Source organism: Typopeltis vanoorti, chromosome 6, assembly GCF_054136105.1.
Source record: "Typopeltis vanoorti isolate ZY-2024b chromosome 6, IOZ_Tvanoo_1.0, whole genome shotgun sequence".
In the NCBI taxonomy this organism is placed as follows: Eukaryota; Metazoa; Arthropoda; class Arachnida; order Uropygi; family Thelyphonidae; genus Typopeltis; species Typopeltis vanoorti.
This window is the reverse complement of record NC_143554.1, coordinates 128,936,816-128,958,661: the sequence shown is the minus strand read 5'-3', so window position 1 is coordinate 128,958,661 and position 21,846 is coordinate 128,936,816. Positions and strand designations below refer to the sequence as shown.

The 21,846-nt window shown below is 32.9% G+C and overlaps 1 protein-coding gene across 3 annotated transcripts in view; it reads left to right on the top strand.

Moving 5' to 3' along the window:
- The window catches only part of LOC150105934 (ethanolamine kinase 1-like), a 154,532-nt gene extending 138,328 nt beyond the window's left edge, over positions 1–16,204 (top strand). For all 3 annotated transcript variants that reach the window (XM_090393697.1, XM_090393695.1, XM_090393696.1), the window contains exon 9: positions 15,455–16,204. In XM_090393697.1, the coding sequence (XP_090249823.1) occupies positions 15,455–15,554 (100 nt within the window). In that variant the 3' untranslated portion in view covers positions 15,555–16,204. The remainder of the gene's footprint in view (positions 1–15,454) is intronic.
- The last annotated feature ends 5,642 nt before the right edge of the window (positions 16,205–21,846 follow it).

The window sequence follows — 21,846 nt, the reverse complement described above, 5'->3', positions numbered from 1 at the left end:
TTCTGGAGGGGACTTGACCAATCTTTGTCTGGCCCTCAAATTGTATCTAGTTTGACTGAAGCTTCTTGTTCCATCACTAGTCTTGCATCCTTCCCCTTTTTCACCTTCCAAGGGTCACTTATCACTATGATCTGGATCAGTATGGATTTTATATCTGTTGTAACTTGTAACCTGTTCATCCAGGGCCAGATGGCCTTCCTTTTCTTGATTGCTACCTTTCTTCTGCTTGTGGGCAGCATACTTCACCCCTTCAGTTTACTGCCTTAAATTCCTCCTATGAATGTTTGTTCTGTGTGAATTCCCCCTCTTCTTTTATTTTTTTCTTACTTATCTCAAATTTTACATCACTTTGTACCTCTGTCCGATCACACCTGAATTTATTGCTGTCAAGGCAGTAAATACTTCATATTTTCTGTGGCTATTCCACCTTGGTTGGCTATAGAATTTTCTAGGCCCTTCAATGATTTTAATGAAATTAACCCCGATTGCTCTCGGATGATTCTCCTCTAGGCTCCCTTCTATATCTCTTTGTTCATTTGATAATCTGACGCTAGATATGTGAAGAGTTTCAGAGTAATTGTTCACTTTGGGGGAGGAGGCCTTCTCTGAACTAATTTGATTGCTCATTGAACCTTGACTAACTCCGTCAATCTGCACGACATCATCTTTGCACTGCATTCCTTCATCTTGAGAGTTCTCACCTCTGTCCTTACACTGTAATTCTTGATTCCTTCTTGCTACTCTTTTTCTTCCCAAGAGGACTATTTCATTTCGTGAGTAGTCACATGAAAACTTGTGCATCACTAGAAAATAGTTTCCAAAGATAATTTGAATGTGTGGGAGAGAAATCTTGGGTAAGACCAACAACTCATGCCAAACACACACATTAAATTCAAGTAAGTATATTTTTAAATGAACTGACTTATTCGCATAAACCGTGGATGTTGATATCCCAGATAACCTAACTGGTCTCCTAAAATACGAAATTCCTCTCCATACATGGAATTCTATCCTTCGAAAGCAATCTCCCGATATGACAGAGATCTGGGTACTACCTTTGTCTAGCAACGCATTACAATGCATTCTACGTATCTGACCCTTAACTATCATCGAGTGTTGCTCATGCTTTCATTGCCCTTTCCTCCATGCTCTGTTAGCATACATATGAGAAGGCTGATTGACCCTTGAATCCTTACTATTTCCTCTGTTGGGACATCTCTTACTACTAAAGCAGTTGCAGGCAAAATGCCCAATCTTGTCGCAATTGAAGCACCGAGGCAGTTCCCTACTTTCCTCTCATTCACTGACTCTTTCCGATTGCGGTAGAGACACTTCAGGATTTTGTGCTTACTGCCGCCAGTTTCTGCATCACAGCATCTAAACAGTCTAACATCGGTTGTTGTAGTCTTTCAACTTCTAGATGTATCATTTCAGCAGTCCTTTTGGTCTGAGGGAACGATAATTCCAAAGTTTTCATGGACACAGCATCAAGGTGTTCCATGATGGGCTGCCGCAGATGCTCTACTTCTTGCTTGACCATTGTTCGAATCTCATTCATGTCAGCTTTACTTTCAGTCAACCGATTGACACCGACTGATCCTTAGTTTTTCCCTTACAAGTGTTAGGCTCCTTTTCTGTCTTGGTATCACTAACGGAATTATTTGCCTCCTTAATCATGTTGATATAGCCAGCCGCAGATGTGGGACGAATGTCTCTGAGCATCTGTTCTTTCTCTCTCATGGCTATGTAACATTCCTCGATATTAGTTATCCTTTTCTCGAAAGCGGTTTCCTTTAATTCTTGCTTTACTCCTAGTCTGAACTGATGGAATACCACCCAGTCGAGGTGAGGTATGTCCTCGTTCGAGACGCTCGGACTGTTGGCAATGGTTAGTAATCGATTATAAAATTCCGTTAAGCTTTATCTTTCTGAGTGCTTCTCTGTGGTTTCCATAAGTTGGGCCCTAAACTTCTTAATCTAGAAAACTGGGAGATTAGCACTTCCTTAAATTTTGAATACTCCAAAGTTTCCTTCAAAATAGGAGAGGAATATAGGAAGCTTTTCCTATAAGCTTGTTTCGTAGCAAGATAAGGAGTTGGAAATCAGTCCACCTGCCCATCTTCCTTAACTCTTCGACATGGCCAAAGAAGTCGAAACGTCATCTGTCTCCTCTCCAGAAAATTGCGGGAAAATTTGCTGTGGATTAATAGTCCGGAAGAATTCACTATCATCCATTCCAGAACTAGATGGTTGAGTAATACTTGTATATTAGCTTACACTACAAAATTCCCTTTCTTCCAAGATTTTATAAAATTATACTCTTTAACTGCCAGATCCCAATTTCAAAACCTACTCACTTTAATTCACCTCACTGATTGATTTAACGAGTGAATCAAATCCTATCGGCTGCACCCTTGTAAATTTTTTATATATATATATATTTATGATGTATAATGAGTATGAATTTATTTGTTGATTGTGTTTACTCCTCTATAATCTTATATCCTTTCCTTGAATCTTTGCATATGTTGTATTATTTTTTACTTGTTATTTCTCCAACTCTAAAATTTTGTCCTATACAATTCTTACAGACTCTGCCCTTATTGTTACCTCTATCCCTTGGCCGCTATTAGTGTATTGCCCACGTGTGCAAAACTCGATAGACAAACTCGATTTTATTATTTTTTTACCTGATCCAGAAACATTCTAACATTATAAATTATTATAAATGCCATTCCGTGATATGTATAAAGTTTATTTCCTATAGAGAAAACCATTTAAGTGCATAAACTAAGCATTTGCTCTATGAGACAATTTTAATTATCATCATCATCATCAGACCTCTAGGGAGTCAAGGATTTGTCAAGGGAGCCCATACATCACCCACGCCAGCTGTCATACTGGCTCTTAAATGCATTCGCACTAGATACAGTATTTGAACAGGAATATTGTTCCACTCACTTGCAGTTCTGTGAGAGAAAAATCTAGCTTTCACCCCTTTCTTAACTGCATACAAACTTAACTTCCAGTTGATAGCCTATAACACTTTCAGAAGTTTAACAATGATATCTAGCATTGCTAGTATCAGTGAAGTCAAATGGGCTAATAGGGAAAAATAAACAGAAAGAGCCATTCAATTATATACTTATGTGGACACAGTCATAAGAATGGAGTAACATTTGTACTAAAAAAATACAATTCTGCAATCCTTACTTGGATTTTGACCCATAAGTGACAGGATAATTGCATTAAAAATTGCAGCTCAACCTTTTAATATTTTTATTGTCCAAATATATGCACCTACTACTGATTACCCAGATGAAGATGTAGAATGTTTCTACGAAGACATTCAAAATGCACTAAACAAAGCTAAATCAGATGACATAACTATCATTATGAGAGATCTAAATGCTAAAGTAGGCTCAGAAAAGATTTCTTCCTGCATGGGAAACCAGGGCCTAGGACATAGAAATCCAAGAGGAGAAAGATTAATACAGTTCTGTGAAGAAAACAATCTGGTAATAGCAAATACTTTATTTAGCCACCCTCCTAGAAGACTTTACACATGGAAAAGTCCCAGAGACAGCTGTAATAGGAACCAGATTGACTATATAATGATTAAGAAAAGATTCCGGAATAACATTTTACAAGCCAAAACATACCCAGGGGCTGATATTGGATCAGACCACAACTCTGTGGTCATTAAAGCAGCAATAAAATTAAAGAAAACAATGACAACTCTAAACATAGAAAAATATGATCTTGGCTCCCTTAAAAATCAAGAAATACAAGATAAATTTTTTAATTAACTGGCACAATCCACTGCTGTTAATGTTCCTGATCCCACCAAGTATCCTTACCTTAAAAATGAGATTGAGGATAGATGGCAGAAATTTAAAGAGGGCATAAAAAAAGGCAGTAAAACAAACAATTCCCAAATTTGAGAAGAAAATGAGTAAACTCTGGATGAATGAGAAGATACTGAAAATGATGGAGGAAAGAAAGAAACACAAAAATTGTCTTGAATACAAGAACTTAAACAAGGAGATCAGGAAAGAATGTAGGATTGCAAAATAACTATGGCTCAACAACAAATGCAAGGAAATTGAACTTCTGGACAAAAAGCACAAAACCAGAGAACTTCATGAAAAAGTTAGGGAGCTAACTAACAAAACTTGCAAAAGGATAGGCTCTCATTGCATTGAAGATACCAGTGGAAACATTCTAATGGAGAAAGACAAAATAAGGGATAGATGGGTAGAGTATTCAAAGGAACACTACAAGCCAGTGCAAGAAGATTTGGAGAGGCCTATTCTCACCTGGGAAGTAACAAATGCCATTAGGAAACTGAAACCAGGAAAAGCTCCAGGAATGGATGGAATTATGGCAGAATATCTAAAGGCTTTAGATAATAAGGCTATAAGATCACTGACTGACATAAAATATACGAAACTGGACACCTGCCAAAAGATTTTAAGCACTCAACATTCCTACCAGTACCTAAAAATTTGAAGACAATCAGATGTGAAGAATACAGAACAATCAGTCAGATAGCAAAAGTTATGTTATATATCATCCTAGAAAGAAATAAACATAATATCGAAATGGAAATTAATGAAACACAATCTGGTTTCATTAATTTCCATCAATTTCAATCAGGAAAATAAAGGAACTAGAGAGGGACTCTAGTTCCTCTTTTTTAACATTAGATTAACATTAGAACTATTATAGAAAGATATCTGGAGAAGCAGAAAGAAGTCTACTTATGTTTTATTGACTACACAAAGGCCTTTGACAATATACATGAACAACTAATCAAATTCATGAGAAATTTAGGAGTAGATGGTAAAGTTACCAGATTACTGATAAATCTATATTGGGAGCAAACTGCCTCAATAAAAATATCAGGAGAAATCTCAGAGGTATTCCCAGTAAAGAAGGGTGTCAGACAAAGCTATGTTCTTTCTCCTATATTGTTTAACCGCTATACTGAAAATATCTGCCAGCAATTAGAAGAATTTAAAGGAGGCAGGAATATAAACAACTTAAGATATGCAGATGATACAGTACTACTAGCTGAAAATAAAAAAGATCTTCAAAACTTACTAGAAGAGATGCTGAAGCTAAGTGAAAAATATGGACTTCAAAAAAACCAAAACAATGCTGGTAACAAGAGAAAAAAGGAAAATACCCGATATAAATATTAAGATCAGAGGAAATACTTGAGATTAAGTAAAGAGTTGTATATATTTGGGTCAACTAATTACAGAGAATGGAAAGTGTGATAAGGAAATATTAAGAAGAATAGAAATTGCTAGATCAACCTTCATTAGCATGAAAAACATTCTGACCTCAAGGGAAATTCACACAAAAACAAGAATTAGGCTGTCCAAATGCTACGTATGGTCAACACTGCTATATGGAACAGAAACCTGGACAACATCAAAATATTGCGAAAATAAACTAAAAGCCTTTGAGATGTGGATCCTCAGAAGAATTCTTAGAGTCCCATGGACTGCCAAAAAAACTAATTTAGAAATATTAGAGATGATTGGAGAAGATAGAAATCTGTTGAAAACCATTAAGAAAAGGAAAACCACCTACCTAGGTCACATACTAAGGCATGAATCCCTGCAAAAAACAGTTCTAGAAGGAATGATACAAGGAAAAAGAAGAAGAGGAAGACAAAGAACAGATTGAATGGGAAATATTAAGGACTGGACCTTTTTTTTTGTCTTGTGAAGAATGCAAAAGAGAAGCACAAAACCGTACATGGTGGAAGCTCATGGTAGTCAACCTCCTGGAAGGAGATGACGTCTGACAAGATCAAGCATATTATCCCTTTTTCTCCTGTTTACTAGTGTCTGCAGTCCACATGTAGTCTGTCCATGGGATCTACATTCTCTGATCTTAATATCTTTATAACTCCTCTTTGCAGCCTTTCCATGGCTTCTTTATCCCTTTGGAATCCAGGAGACCAAATCTGTGCATAGTAGGTGTGGTCTTATCAAGGTGTGATAAAGAGACAAAATGACTTCCATATCCTTATGTCAATGTTCATTTCAACATTGCAATTATTCTCTGAGATGTATTTGCAATTTTTATGTGACCCTCAAACTTCAACATTTCTGTCCACCCCGAAGATCTCTAGCCTTGTCAGTTACTTCAAGTATAATCCCACCAGAGTAGAACTTGCTGGTGGATCATTATGCCAAAATGTATAATAACTTACTAACATTGAATTGACTAGCCATTACTGTTTGCTTACACTTCCAGCCTAATTCAAAATAATGCAGAGATGCTACTGATATATGGCATTTACTGAGTTGATTTGAATTAGGTTGGAAGTGTAAGCAAATAGTAATGGATAGTCAATTCAAAAGTTATACATTTTGGCACGATGATCCAACAACAAGTTCTACTGGTGAGGTTGAAGATCTCTTGTGAGGGGGCCCTTCCCAATATCATTAATATATAAATAGCAATTCAACACTAAACACGAGGCTAATCTTCTTGAATGGCAGGCAGTCTCAAGTCGAGTGATCTGGGCAAATGTCAGAATGGGGAACTGGACAATGAGACTTATTTGTGCCTATGGTCCCACAGAAGGTTCTACTAAGGTAGAAGAGTGGAGGAATTTTTTGAGGCTTTAGAGCAGTGCTTTCCAAACTTTTCATGTTGGTGACACACTTTTCAGACGAACATAATTTCGCGGTACAGTAATTCAGTCTGATGTGCCTCTCATGGGTCACATGGTCGTATTAATGCAGACCGTTCAACAGTTGATTCTTCCGTAGGTTCCTCTATAGTCGATACATTTTGTTCATCACAAACGTCACCTTCAGCTTTTCTTTTATTAATTAGAACAACACCACCGGAGTCAATTGAAGAGACTTAATTCTCTTTTAGATAATGTATCTACATGGAATGAAGATCAAAAGAAAAAACTTAAAACCTTCTTCGGTCGTCCACCTAGATTGTATGGTCTTCCAAAAGTTCATAAACCAGGCATTCCGTTAAGACCAGTCGTAGATTGTATAGATTGCCCCACTTACAAAATCTCAAAATTTTTATCAAATTTATTCTTCTCTTCAACTAGAAGAACTGACACTTATATAAAAAATACTTGGATTTCAAAAATAAAATTTCAGATCTTCATTTGGACGTTTCTGATATCATGATCAGTTTAGATGTTTCTTTATTTACAAATGTGCCTCTTTCTGAAAGCATTGAATTACTACAACAGGAATTTCCTTCAGACATTCATTGTAAATGTATTTAATTTTGTAATACATTCTGGTTATTTTTCCTTTAAAAATAAGTTGTATCAACAAATTGAAGGAACAGCAATGGGCAATCCTCTTTCTCCTGCTATCTCCAATTTCTTGATGGAACATTTTGAACAACGTATCTTTGACAACATTTCTCCCAGACCTACTCATTGGTTCAGATATGTCATTGACATTTTTGCAAATGTCAACAACATATGGAATTGCTCTTCGGATGAACTTCAACAATTTCTCACTAAGTTAAATGCATTACATCCTAGGATCAAGTTTACCCTAAAAGTAGAATCAAATAAGCAGTTAGCCTTTTTAGATCTTCTAATTCTTTGCCAACCAGATGGTAACCTACATTTCTCAATTTATAGAAAGAAGACTCATACAGACCATTATATCCATGTGGAATCTCATCACATACCATCCCAGTCAAAAGGCAGGAACTATTAAAACATTCATCGGGCCCACTCCTTTTGTTCTTCAGGCGATCTTTTACAGAAAGAACTATAATATATAACTTCTTCCTTTCTATCTAATGGTTATAAGAATTACTTCATTAAAAGAACTTTGAGTAGCTTTAATGTGTCTTTCTCTTCAAACACAGAAAAAATAATGCACGTTGCTATCCCTTATGTACAAGGCATCAGTGAACGTATAGCAAAAGTTTTAAAACCGCTGAATATTTTTGTTGCCTTTCGACCGTTTAGAAAAATCTCCATCTTCCTCACTTCTAAGGACAAGCTTCCACATCTTAATCATACAGGTGTCTACCAGATTCCGTGCTCTTGTTCCGAGGAAACAGGATCAGAAAAAACGAGGGCTTCAAACCCGAAAGAACTCGCTTTTATTGCCCTTTGTAGTGCCCTCTTGTCGTATCAGAGGATCTCTCATTGCGCTCTCCTATTCGCCCTTATGTGGTTGCATCACACTCCTGCTCCTTGAAGAGAGAACGCTCTCTTCGCTTAAGGCGAGTTCAGCTCGCCTTCCACGAACACTTTCACTTTGGGTGTTACGTCATCATAGGCAGCTAGCTAGCAACCTTTGCACTTTTGTTTGCACTTAGACATGCATTCTTACACAAAGCATATTTAAAATACCAACATTTTCTTAACAATACAATTTTACTTAAAACATATAAATTTCATTTCTACTTTACTTCTTTCTAGGGTAATTCTAACATGTTTGCCTTTTTGACTAAAAGTACAAGTATTTCTAGTTCAGAATTTTGTTTCTTGTTAAATCCTGACTGAACGCCCCTTTTGATAAAAAGGTCCTCATTCAGGATCTAACACCAGAGTGTACAGAGAATTTAAAATTGGAAGTAATTACTATTTAGTCTTGAGCAGGATAAAATTGAATTTCGTGTTGAAAACAATAACATGTAAGAAAGTTTTAAAGCGAATACAAATTGAGCAGCTCTCAGATGTGAACTGTAGACTAAAATACACAAAGATTAGTGAAGAAAAAATGAAAGAGTTTGAGAACAGGATCCAAACCTTGTAGATTCAGTGGCAAGCGTTGAAAACTCTGATTCAGCCAGAAAGTCATGTGGTGAGGTTGTCTGCAAGGATAGAAAAATCAGAACTCCATTGTGGACACAGGAAGTTAAAGAGGCAAAGAAAAAGAAGAAAGCATATCAAAAGTTCCTGGCAAATAAGTCCACTTGTGCTCTTAGCGAATACAGAGACAAATGTAAGAAAGCTAAACACTGTGTAAAACTGGCTAAACAAAAGTCATGGGATGACTTTGGCAAGAACATAGAAAATAAATATCAAGAAGGTGGGAAAATATTCTCGAGATTGTTGAAGAAGCTTAGAAATGAGGAAAGAGTGCTGTAAAAGGACTTAGAGATGATTAAGGTGACATGAAAATGGGAGAAAAAGATATCCTTGAAGTATGGAGTAATTACTTTGAAAAATTGCTAAAATGAAACAAGCAGTGATAGCACAGTGGTAAAAAAACACTCAACAAGCATACAATCAGGAATACATATCCATACTTTAAGTAGAAAAAGCCATCTAAGGCTTGAAATGTGGAAAAGGTAGCAGGAGTGGATGATATTCAAAGTATGGTGGTATAAAAGTATGGCTGAAGTATTGTGGTATAAAAGTCTTATAGTGGTTATATTACAGTGGCTGCACTGCATAATTCAGAAAGCCTGGACAGCAGGACGAATTCCCCATGATTGGAGTAGAGCTCATAGTACCCATATATATAAAGGGAAATAAAACTGAATGTGAGAATTGCAGAGGTATTTCCCTACTGAGTGTTCCTGGTAAGATTTATGCAAGTATACTTGAGAAACGGTTGAGAAGAATTGTGGATGAAAATCATGGTGAAGAACAAGCTGGATTCAAGCCAAATAGAGGCTGTTCAGGATCAGATCTTCACTTTACGACAAATAGTTGAGAAAGCATGGGAATATAACAAAGATCTGTATTTTAAGTTTTGTCGATCTGGAAAAGGCATATGACAAGGTGCCAAGAGAGAAGCTATTCAATACGCTACAGTTATATGGTGTCAATGGGCATTATATCAAGCAATACTTAGTCTTTATTTGAGTTGTAAGTCAACAGTTAGAATTGAAGGAAGTACAGGAAGATGGTTTAATATTAAATCTGGTGTGACAAGGATGTACATTATTCCCTCTGTTATTCATTATCTATATGGATCACATTATGAAGGAAAGTGGTATTAAACATGATATCAAGATTGGAGATGTTAATGTCGGCTCTTTGCTTTATGCGGACGATGTTATACCTCTGAATAAATCCGGTACAAGTCTGCAAGATTCTCTTACTAAATTGAATGACTGTTGTAATAGATGTGGTATGAAGGTCAGCAATAAAAAGACAAAGACAATAAAAATAGGCAGAATCGTTGAAAATGTCAACTGCTTTGTGAACGAAGAACCTGTGGAACAAGTAAAAGATTTCAGGCTACTTAGGTACGATTTTTAGTGAAGATGGTAAATTAAATACGGAAGTAGACAACAGAAACAACAAAGCTGGTATGGTAGGAAGTCAATTGAATAAATTCGTATGGAATAAGAGAGAAATTAGTCAGAACACTAAATTAGCTGTATACAAGACAGTGTTCAAACCAGTTTTAACTTATGGATCTGAGAGCTGGGTCAGAAGTAAAACACTTGACCAAAGACTAGAGACTGCAGATATGAGAGTCCTGAGAAAGATTATAGGCGTGAACCGATTGCATCAATGGCAATATCATATTAAAAACGAGGATATTAGGAAAGAGCTTGACATTGTCAACATCCAAGAATGTGTTAGCAGAGCTAATCTCAGGTGGTATGGTCACTTAAACAGAATGGGCGAAGAAAGAATAGCAAAACAAGTGTTCTCTGCCAGGTTGGCAGCAAAACGACCCAGAGGAAGACCAAGATATAGGTGGATTGATACGGTACAAAGTGCCTTAGACGATAGAAATATAAGATCTGATAATGTTGGAGTCTTGACAAGTAACAGACTGGTTTGGAGGAAAATTATAGATAGGAAGTTAGTAATGATGTAAATTTTTTCATGTAGTACTATCATATCCTGTACACTCCTTGAGGGTACAATGCAGGAATTTGTCGATGATAAATAGCAATGGTCATCTGATCCTTAGCCACAACACTGGTCACCTTAAATCTGGCAGATTTCCCCCCTCCCCCCATAATATGAATAAACAAAACTTGATTTAGAACAAATCACAAACTTTTAAAAACTTGACATGCAGTTAATTTAATTCAAATAATTGTTTCATGATTATCTGTAATAAACATAAATTCTTGATATGTACAATCAGGGATGTGCAGGGTAATATGACATAAAAAGTTATATCATTACTAACTTCCTACTGACAGTTTTTCTCCCAAATTCTAAAGTTCTTTGGGGCAAAACATTTCCCTTTAGATAATGTTATTATCCAAAATTAGTATTATAATACTAATACTTATTCTAAGATTACTTTTTTCCCGAGAAGATACAATATATATGTAATCATATAATGTACATTTATTAAAATATGTAATGCAGTTATGTAAAATTCAAAATACTGCATAGATAACCTATCTGTTTTTATTTTGTTAGACTTTTGCATATCTGTCATACCCCTTTTTTTAATGATAAAAACATATTATATTATAGACGTTTCTCTTATTTTGTCCTCCCATAAAAATGTAAAATTTTCACATTTGACGTCCATAGACGCTGTATGGTCACTCCCATACCTCAGAGTTTTGGGAGTGAAGTCTTCTGCTAAATAGGTGATAGGTTGCATACTCCCTTTCCACACATTAATATTAAAGGATAGATATCTAAAAGTACTTTGCATCTGATTAAAACACAAAATAGTAATTGAAAATGAAACGCCAGTAAATTTTATTTTCAAATTAAATTTAGCATACTAATAATAAATGTTTAATATGCTAAATACTTTAGCATAATAAAATAATATGAAATGTAATGTTCTGTTTTTTTTTAGTACAGAACATTATGTGTAACATCAAAAGCATAAGTGAAATAGAAAATATTGTACATTAGGATTTGTCCCCTTAAATTTATTAGAGTATAATTAGAATGCTTCTAATGTAGAGATGGAAATTAAAAACATGTTAAAAAGTGAAAAGTTGCAGTTAGTTTGTCTTTAAATAGCCTACATATACAAAAAAAAAAAAAAAAAAAAAAAAAATTCAACCAATATTGAGGATGTTATGTCCCTGGTACTGAAACACTGGAACTAGGCAACTCTGAAATTTATAAATTGATAATACGAGATGATGACATTGATAAAGTTAGTTATTTTATTTGGTTGTATTCCTCAAATGCATAATGTCCTTATTATTGAACTTACCATGTGCATAGATGATTTAAATTAGTTATAATCCATTAAGAACTGTATAGAAAATACTGAAATTGTATGTAATCTTGTATTGTATGTATGGAATCTTCACTATGAAGCTGTATCTGTAGTCATGACCTCAATTTCATTTAGTGTAGAGATAAGCATGCATGGAGCCTCCATAGCCCACTGTTCTGACATTGTCCTCCAGTTGCTTAGATAAAAACCAGCCATGGGAACGAATGCAATTTACATGCAAAGTATGTTATGTGTTTAGGAGTAACCTCCTTTTCCTGGAATTATGGCACAAAATCCAAGGATACCTTGGATTTTGTACCATAATCCAAGGTTAAAACCATAAAGTTGTGACAGGCTTATAAAATGACTAAAAAGAGCCACAGTTGTTGCTCAAATAGAGAAATGCCAGAAAGAGAGATGAAGACTAGACAAGCAAGTAGAGGATGTGTTTGAATTCCAAAACTTGAATATATTTCCTGTGATTTCATAATAAAAAGTAGTAATGGAATGATACATAAATAGAAAATTATTTGACACTTGCGAAATTTTTAGCTAGGTTTCCTGGCCATTGTCATTGCATACATATGAAGTTATTTTATTTGGTTGTATTCCTCAAATGCATAGATACTGTCTTTATTATTGTATGTAGAAGTATGTACTGTATGTTTGTAAAACAAATAACACTTAAAATGCAAGCTTGTGCAACAATATTCTAACAACTGCAGGAGGATATCTACAACTATTAGAATTCAAAGAAATTAAAGATATCCTAATTCATGCAACACAGGGATGATGAATGTTACTTAGAATGACTTCTTAAAACTCAGAAGTTTTTTTTTTTTGGAATTTGTTCTGTGAATGTGGGCCTCACAACTTCCTTTATATAATCTTTCAAGTAAAAAAATAACTTCTATGCAAGACTTGAGTTTTATTCCAGTAAATTCTGTACCTAGCAGATAAGGCATGGCTGGTCAAACTAGACTTGTCACACTCTTGAATTAGAATATAATCTTGATGTTCTTCTAGATGAATCTGAGCTGAATGACATGTCTGTCCATAATAACAATGGCTGCACACGATGGGATTCTCTAAACTCCAGGATGATAAAGAGGATATTTGTATTTGAAGAATCTATTCAATTAACTCCATTAACTCCGTTCCTGTGATCCAGGAAAAAATAAATTATAATTTTGATAACAGTAGGATATAATTTCACAGTTTGGTTAATCATCACATATTCTAAATGATTGCAAACAAGATCTCTTTGTTCAGTAGTAGAGAACCTGTAAACTTTAAATTTAAAAAAAAAAAAATAATAAAAAAGTTGTGGATATCCTGCAAAGCACGATTCCAATTTTTGACAACATTTTAAGAAAATTTTGCTAGAAGCTCTTTCATAAACTATTCAACTGTTTTTTATTGACCTCTGTATTTAATTACCTAAGTTCATCAGTTCAGAAAAGGAATGATTCTGAATGATGTTTTACAATAATATTTTGAAGATCATTCTAGGTTTGTTCCTTTTCACTGCTTTAACTTTACTTTTCTGAAATATATTCTGTGTGTTTGTATTTATTCCCCCTCTTTACTGCAGCTTAAACAGAAATGATGATATATAATTACCTAATTTTTACCTCTTTGCTACAGAAGAAATTGATATGTATGTCTTTTGAGTAGTTGATTTACTTTGGCTGCATGCAGTTACACAAAAGGGTAAATTTTGGTAATTATATAAGGAGAAAAATTAAAATATCGAGTGAAAAACATAAGAGTATAAACCAATATAAAGGGACCTGAAGACAACGAGTAGCAGCTTAATGAATGTGGAAATTTTGGATTTAATTCCTTTGGGAAGAAAGGAAAATGATCAGTTGATTAAAGTATTTAGATAATAAAAAAAATTCAGGTGTTTATTTCGCTGTAATTATCGCATTAATTTAAGTTTTGAGTGTAAATTTGTAAATCATTTAATGCCTTTTATTCCCATAGAGAGTAGGCCAGGCCATTTTTAGCGCTAATTTTTGGAGCCTGAGAGGCAGTCATATAATCCACTATTATGCTAATTTTAAACAGCATCTGATGTAGATAGTATAGCAGACAGGTGCTACCATCTCATGTTCACAACAATATTATTGTCTGAAAGAGGTAGATGTTATGGTTGATTTTTGAGGAGGAAAAAAAAACCTGCTTGTCTATTCTAGAGATCGACTAGCTTGGAAACTGGTCAAAGAAAGGTTAGATAAAGTTCCTCTAGTCAGCAACTAGAATCAAACTTAGAATTTCTTTCTTGGCAGTACAGAACTTCTGAGACTTCTTTCTTCTTAGCATTATGGATGCAAATGTCATTTCCACAGAACTGCACAGACTTTTTTTTTTAGAATTATTAACACAATGAAAAGGTAAAGCTTAATTTGACAATGTGAAAAATGATATTGTCAGTTAAACTCATTGCTGAAATTTTAATAGTGAGCTAATAACATTGTAAAAGATAAAACTATACTCATAATCCTGTTTCAGAACTTATTACTTGTAGTAATGTGGCATGACTTTAAGTACATAAGGAACTCTGAATATGACTTATTAGGTACTAATTGTGTGTGTGTGTATTGTTTTGTCTCAATTCCTTTTCTTATAATTCTTACATGGATTTTGAAGCAGATATTCCATCAATAATGCATATCTGATTTATCTTAACAAACCACTTTATTATTATTAACCTATATTTGCACAACTAGTAATTGAATTACACATTCAAATGTGGGGGTTAACATCATCTCATCACTGAACAGTTTTTCTTGTTTTCCCTTCATTCATTTTCTCTGCTGCCCCTCCAAACAATCTCCCTCCCTTTATTTATTTATTATTATAATACTGTTGGTCTTTGAATAGGCATAAAGATAGGATGGATTAAAACATACACATACTAATAATTAGGACAATACAAGAGCTAATCCACATTTCATAAAAAAAAGAAAGTAATTGAGTTTAAATAAATGTTAATTTATTATTTCTAACTGTAAGTACTTTTAAATCTACTAAATTTTTTAATTATATAGCCTAATCTCACAAAATGCCTGTTCAGTTTAAAGTAATAGTTACTGTACTGTATTGTTAGAGGATAAAAATATTTGGATACATTATTTTATTCTACAGAAATTGATCATGTCTTTCTCCTTTTTTTATTTTATTTTCATTTGTTCCTTTTAAAAGTAAGTAATGAATTTTTGCCTGAGAGCAGGTCTTTTGAGGTTAGGCTTTCCATATTTAAATTTCATGTTATATGCTTATGTTTTAATTAAAAATTTTTTTTTCAGTTATGCCATTGAAAGACTGAATGAGTATTTTGCCCGAAAAAGCGAATTTCTTGCACTGAAATTTCCTGCAAATACACCAAATGGAAATGGTTACTTATAAGAACAAGGTGCTAAAATGCATTTGAAATGGTGTGTATATTTTGTTTCCTAAACATAGATCATATGCCTATTTACAAACTATCAAATTGACTAGGCTATTGTACAGCTTTTGTGGTTGTTTATAGTTGCTGTCCTGCAAATCTAAACATCTAAGTACTAAAGTTTGTATGAATATATTTATATGCACATGTACATACATATAAACCTGCAACTCTGATTTAACTGTATGTAATTGTTACAAATAAGTATTAGGGAATATGAAATGATTGTATTATTACATAACTCACAGTAGTAAATTAATTATAATAATTGAAATGTATTGTTTAGATCTATTCTTATCAAAACAGGCATGTGTAAATCATGTGTAATATGCTGATGCTAGTCCAGATATGTGATATTTCAGAGTGTAGTCAAAAATGCAAAGGAGTTTGGTTTGTCATTACTCCTAATATCATGAACGTGAAATTTGTAGTTAGCATCAAGCACGTGGTGATGGTGTTTGTGTCTTTTGTCTTATAGTAATAAAAAAAAAATTGTTATAATGTATATATACATAAAATGAAGTGATTCTGTAAAGGATGTTTTTTATATTTCTTAAGAGAATGGGTTTTCTATTTGGAATAGAAGGTTACTTTTCAGAATCTGTTTTCAGTTCTCTTTTATTGGTTTATTAAAATTAAAGTAGCATATAAAAACAAAATGTAAATATATATATAAAAAAAGCTTTCTTGTTGTGCCATAAGTTTTTTTTCCTGTGTGTTTGAGTTAGTCAGTAAAGTGTATAGTTCTTACTAACAAAGGGAAATTTATAAATTTCATAAAGAAATTAAAAGTTGTGTGATTTGGTTTTTTCTTATTTTCATTATGATCATGGATTAAATTTTCTGTACAAACAATTTTTTTTTTTGGCTGAATTTTAATATCTTTTGGTTGAAAAAGATTTTTTTTGATTGAATATTCCTAACACTTTTCTACTGTGAAAACTTTCTAAGACTTTTTAAAAAAACAAAATTTTAAACAAACCTGAACTTATAAGACCCTTTTGTAAATATACAACCTTACGACCTTGCTGATTTAATATTTTTATTGTATTTTTTCTGTATGGTATTGATAGTAGTAATGTATTTTGTATAGGAAGACTATGTTTTTTGCATGATACATATGTGCTACCGTGTAAACCTCTTTATGGTGTTCTTTGGAAACATTTGTGACTTGTATGATATGATTACCTATCTCCTATGGTACTAAGACTTTTCTATCATAAGTGCCTGAAAAAATGAAAAAAAAAAAAAAAAAAAAACTTGTCCCACAATAAAGCATTCCAAGAGTTTTGACTTTCTAGAATAATAGTATAAAAATTTGATGAGCATTAAGGCAAGCTCATTAAGTTTGCCAAATACAAAGTAATATTGTTTAATGTTTTAGTATATTTAAAAACTTTATTGGAATAACATGTACAATAATTTTATCAGATTTCTGTTGACCTTTCTAAAATAATCATTAAAAAAATATTTCAGAATGTCCAGTTCTTGTCAGTGTTGTCAAAGGTAATGATATAATGAGAAAAATAAAATAAATGATGTACTTAAATCCATGTCATTTAAAGTATAATTGCAAAGTAATTAAAGCTTCATTGAAAAAGCTTGGATTGTACTTCTTTGAATGTCAGATTGTGATATTATTGCATTTAATAATATCAAACCAAAGGAAGTAGTATATTTAGGTATTCTTAAATCATTATTGTAGTTAATGTTTTTATATGCTTTCATGAAATAATTTTTATTTTAACTTTTGTAAGTTTAATTTTGATTGATATTCAAGTAGCTGTTAAAAACTAATCATCTAGTAGATTCATTTTTGTTTTCAGGTATACTGTATGAATCCTCTAGATATTTCAGATAGCATGAAAGCAAATAATACTTTCATTTGATATATGTACTTTCTAAAAATAAAAATTAAAAAATTGGGGAAGTAACTGCAGTTTTGTACGTTCACAGTTTTACTTCTGCAATAAAAGATAAATGTGTATTTTATTTAAACATTCTTACTGTGATTTTGGAGAGTTTTTGTATAGTTGAATTTTTTATGAAGTTTTTGTTCCATGTGTTATCTGTTATCTTGTATTTTACATAAAATATTTTTCTAAGAATTTGTTAATTTTGATGTATATTCTGAGCGAATTCTGGTTTATTTAAAAGTAGCTGGAACTTTTTTTGACATTGAATTTATGAATTCTTAAGTGGAGTTGGTTGGAGTTTATATAAGTTAAACTTCAGAATTATTTATGTAGATGAATAATGCAAGTTCCTCCCTTATTAAAACCTGTTCTTGAAATTAGCTATTAAAAGCAACTTCAGAATTTTTTCTAAAAATGTTTCTTATGTGACACGGGAAACATAAAACCTCTCCTAGCATTGAGTTTCTTGAAATTTCTTATTTTTCTATGAAGTAATTGTATAAATTGATCACATATAGTTATGGAAACATTTTTGTGTCTGTGTGGTAGAAATTTTTGAATGATACAATAGTTTATTTTTTAAGAGGAGAAAAACACTTCTGATAATGTTGATTTGATAACATTATAAAATCATAATTAGGATATGAATCTTAAGACTGCACTTAAATGCAGCCCTATTCAAAATATTTTTGTGTATTTTTCAGATAAATACTAAAATATTCGGATGTTTTATAGGACTGCATTATCACTATATGCACTGGGTATGTAATTTGTCTCTGAAATGTATGTTTCGTTCCTTCACTCCAGAATGCTTATTTGTATACTCGTATTGCTGGTCTTTTTGACTTCTATTTGTAATCATTAATAAGCCTATTTCCCTCCCACCATTAATTCAAGCTTGTATTTAAAGTTGTGTAAGTAGTCACTGGTTTTTTCAAGGTCTTTCTTTTGTAAAATTGTTTGCTATTACATCAATGTTTGAAGCTCCATGTATTGCATTATCAGCTAAAACCCAGAAATAATTGTTCCATTACATTAAATTTACTGTATTGCAAGCATACAAAAAACACCTACTACAGCTCTTATTTCCTTTCATGACATAGGTAAATTGTCATTTCCACAATCAAGAAATAAAAATAAATTGTTATACAGTTCCATCTTCAATTTACCTATGAGTATAATTGTGCCTTACATGCTGTATTTTATACACAGCATTTGTAGTCACATAATTTGATTACTTACATTTGAGACTTCTTCTACGGCAATTTCTATGAACATCACGAATCAGTTTAAACATTACTTCTCTTCCAATATAAAATTAGCACCATTTTTCTGGCTATCTTGAAACAATTCCACAAGACAGCTCATGACTACCCATAATTAATTCCTCTCTCAGATATTTGTCACAGTGATACATTATCACTAAACTAACTTTTAGTTCCTCCCACACTGCCAGCCATTGTGATAACTGTTTAGAATAACCTATATATATATATTTAAATAGAATGTGTTTTGAAAGAAGACTCAAAAGTGTTTTATTCATTCTAGTGATAGAAATTCGATTATCTGTGAAATTATATTAAATAGTGTTGTTACCAGCAGTGTCCATTCTGGTTTTCTCTCCTGCTGTTTATACTCCTTTCTTCAATTACTGTTTTTTATAATAACTCTCCTTCTTAAAAAAAAAAAAAAAAAAGTGTGAAGGACATTAAATTTGAATCTTTATGAAGTGTCAGCTGAATTTCAAATTCTTCTATACAGCTGTTGCACATTAATTTCAAAAAGAGGATTAAAAATGTTTACATCTATTTAATATACAGTATATGCTGTTCTATTCAAAATATCTATTCAGTTCATACATTTATTGTCAGATACAGCCAAGTTGGTAAATATGCAGCAGAGCATGTTCGTAAGATGTCAACATCAAATCAAAATAGATCCAGACTTTGTAGACTCAAAATCTCAATTGCCACTGTATGAAGTTCTTGCTATTGTATTAACATATGCTTATTTCCAGTTGGTGACTATAACTTTTATGTTAATTGTCCTGAAAAGGTTGTAAACCTATAGTACATTATTAGTACTGTGGGTGGGCCAAGTGTTATGTAATTGATCTCTACTAAGCACAGTGGTGATCTTACACCTGTCAATAAGCACATCTCTCTCACCTAAAGGCTCAAAAACATCTTTGTTCATAGTAGGATTTGAATCCATGATCTGTGAGTGGAAAATGGAAGTACTATGCACTTGGTAACCAGGCCAACAAGTTAGTTTTGCTTCTTTGTTTTCTTTGTTATTATACAAGGTCCCAAACACAAAGAAAACTCCATTTGCTTGATATTGAGAATTTCAATAATTAATCCATTGGTGTGTGTACCTGGAGAAATATAAAACTGTTGGTTTAATTTGATGTTTATACCTAAGATGAGTGGTTATATTTTAAGATCAGCAGTGAGTTGTTTCAATAAATTTGGAGGCTTTAAATGAAACTGGTATGTAAATACTTTTAAATATTCAAATTTATTATTTTGATAAAAAGGAATATTTTCATTGCACCGCATTATTATTGATTTAAAGTATGCATAAAGTTTGCTAACTATGGTGTTATATACCACCAGGCAAATCTTTGATTTTTTCACTAACATTATTGCCACTTGAATAATGCTGAAAATAACAGTTAGTTTCTGTAACTATAACAATTACTTTCTGAAGGTAGAAAATTTTGTTTTGCAATAGTTGAAATGCAATTATTAAATAACACAAAATTTAGAACCATGGGTACAATCTAACATACAGGAGTATTTATTCAGGTTTTCAAGGTTATGAAAACAGTACCAATAATAAAAATTCTTTTCCCTTCTAAATGGTTAACAGATTAGCATGCATTTGTTGTTTCAAGACTATTCATTCATATACAAACCTACCTGACCCAAACAGATTGGAAAAGCATACAAAGCTCATTGAACCCACCAATGAAAAACTACGAGGGGGGGGGGGTGCTGAAAAGTTCTGATAAACACCTAAAACAGTGCTCTTCAGCTTTTCAAATACCTTAGTGCCCACTTTTGTGAGGGTGAAATTTCCTTACTGCCCACTAATATTTAAATTGAAAACAAAGTTAACATATCCTATATAAAGCAATAAAATTAAAATCACCTTTAATTTAATGAGATCCTTAAGCCTAATGCTGAGAAACGGATATCTGGTTCAATTTTTGTAAGGAACAAACGAAGGTCTCCTCTTTCATTGATTTTCATACAGTTTCTCTGTTTGGTGACAATATGATTCACAGCACTAAAGCCTGATTCCACTAGATATGAGGTAGGGAAAGGTAGCAGTAAATTGAATATCATTTTCCACATATTTAGATATAAGGTAGGCATTTTTTTTATTTTGCCAGAGTTTGGTATCCACCACTATTGAAATTTGATTTGCTCTCTTCATATTTAAATTCTAATAGTTCTTGACATATCAGCATTTGCAGTAAAAAGGATTCACCATCCAATCATACCACCTTCAAGTTCAAAATATCACTAAATCATTTTTCCATATCCAAGTTAAGTTCATTGAGGTGACTACTGAACCTTTCAATCTTCTCTGGAGTTACATTATCTTTTATCATTGACAATTCTGGAAACTGAAAAATCATTTTTGCAACTGATAAATGTGGTATTGGCTGCTTGAAGCTGCTAATTAATTTCATTAAATTTCTTAAAAATACCTGCCAAATAAAATGAATCTGGCTTTATTGTTTTTAATTGTTGACAGAGATCGGTCTCATTTTCAAAAAACTGTATGACACTCATATACAATTCAAAACAAGTCAAGCATGCATCCTTTGAGAGCCAACGCACTTCTGTGTGTAACAGTAACCTAATAAATTACTCATTATTGTCCTGGCACAGCTGTCGAAACATTCTATCATTTTTGGCATTCGATTTGATCTTATTTATAGCCCTGATTATTATTATACTTAGTGATGAATGAAGACTACTCAAATGTTTTCCTACAAGATGTTGCCTATGTACTACACAATGAACACACAAAACGTTTGGAACTTCCTCCTTCAAATAAGCAACAAAATCATGATAGTGATATATCATTGATGGTGCTCCATCAGTAGTGCATGCAACAATATTGTTCAAGGGTATATTATTTTTTGCAAGGTACGATTTCACAGCAGTAAAAATTAATAATCCTTTTGAATCTGTAATAAGATTTAAAGTGAATAACAGTTCTTGCAATGTACTGATTACATCAAAGCATTATCTGCAATGGTAGACTTGTTCAACTGCATAGAACAATGTCTTGTGGCACAGTAAACACACTGGAAGCT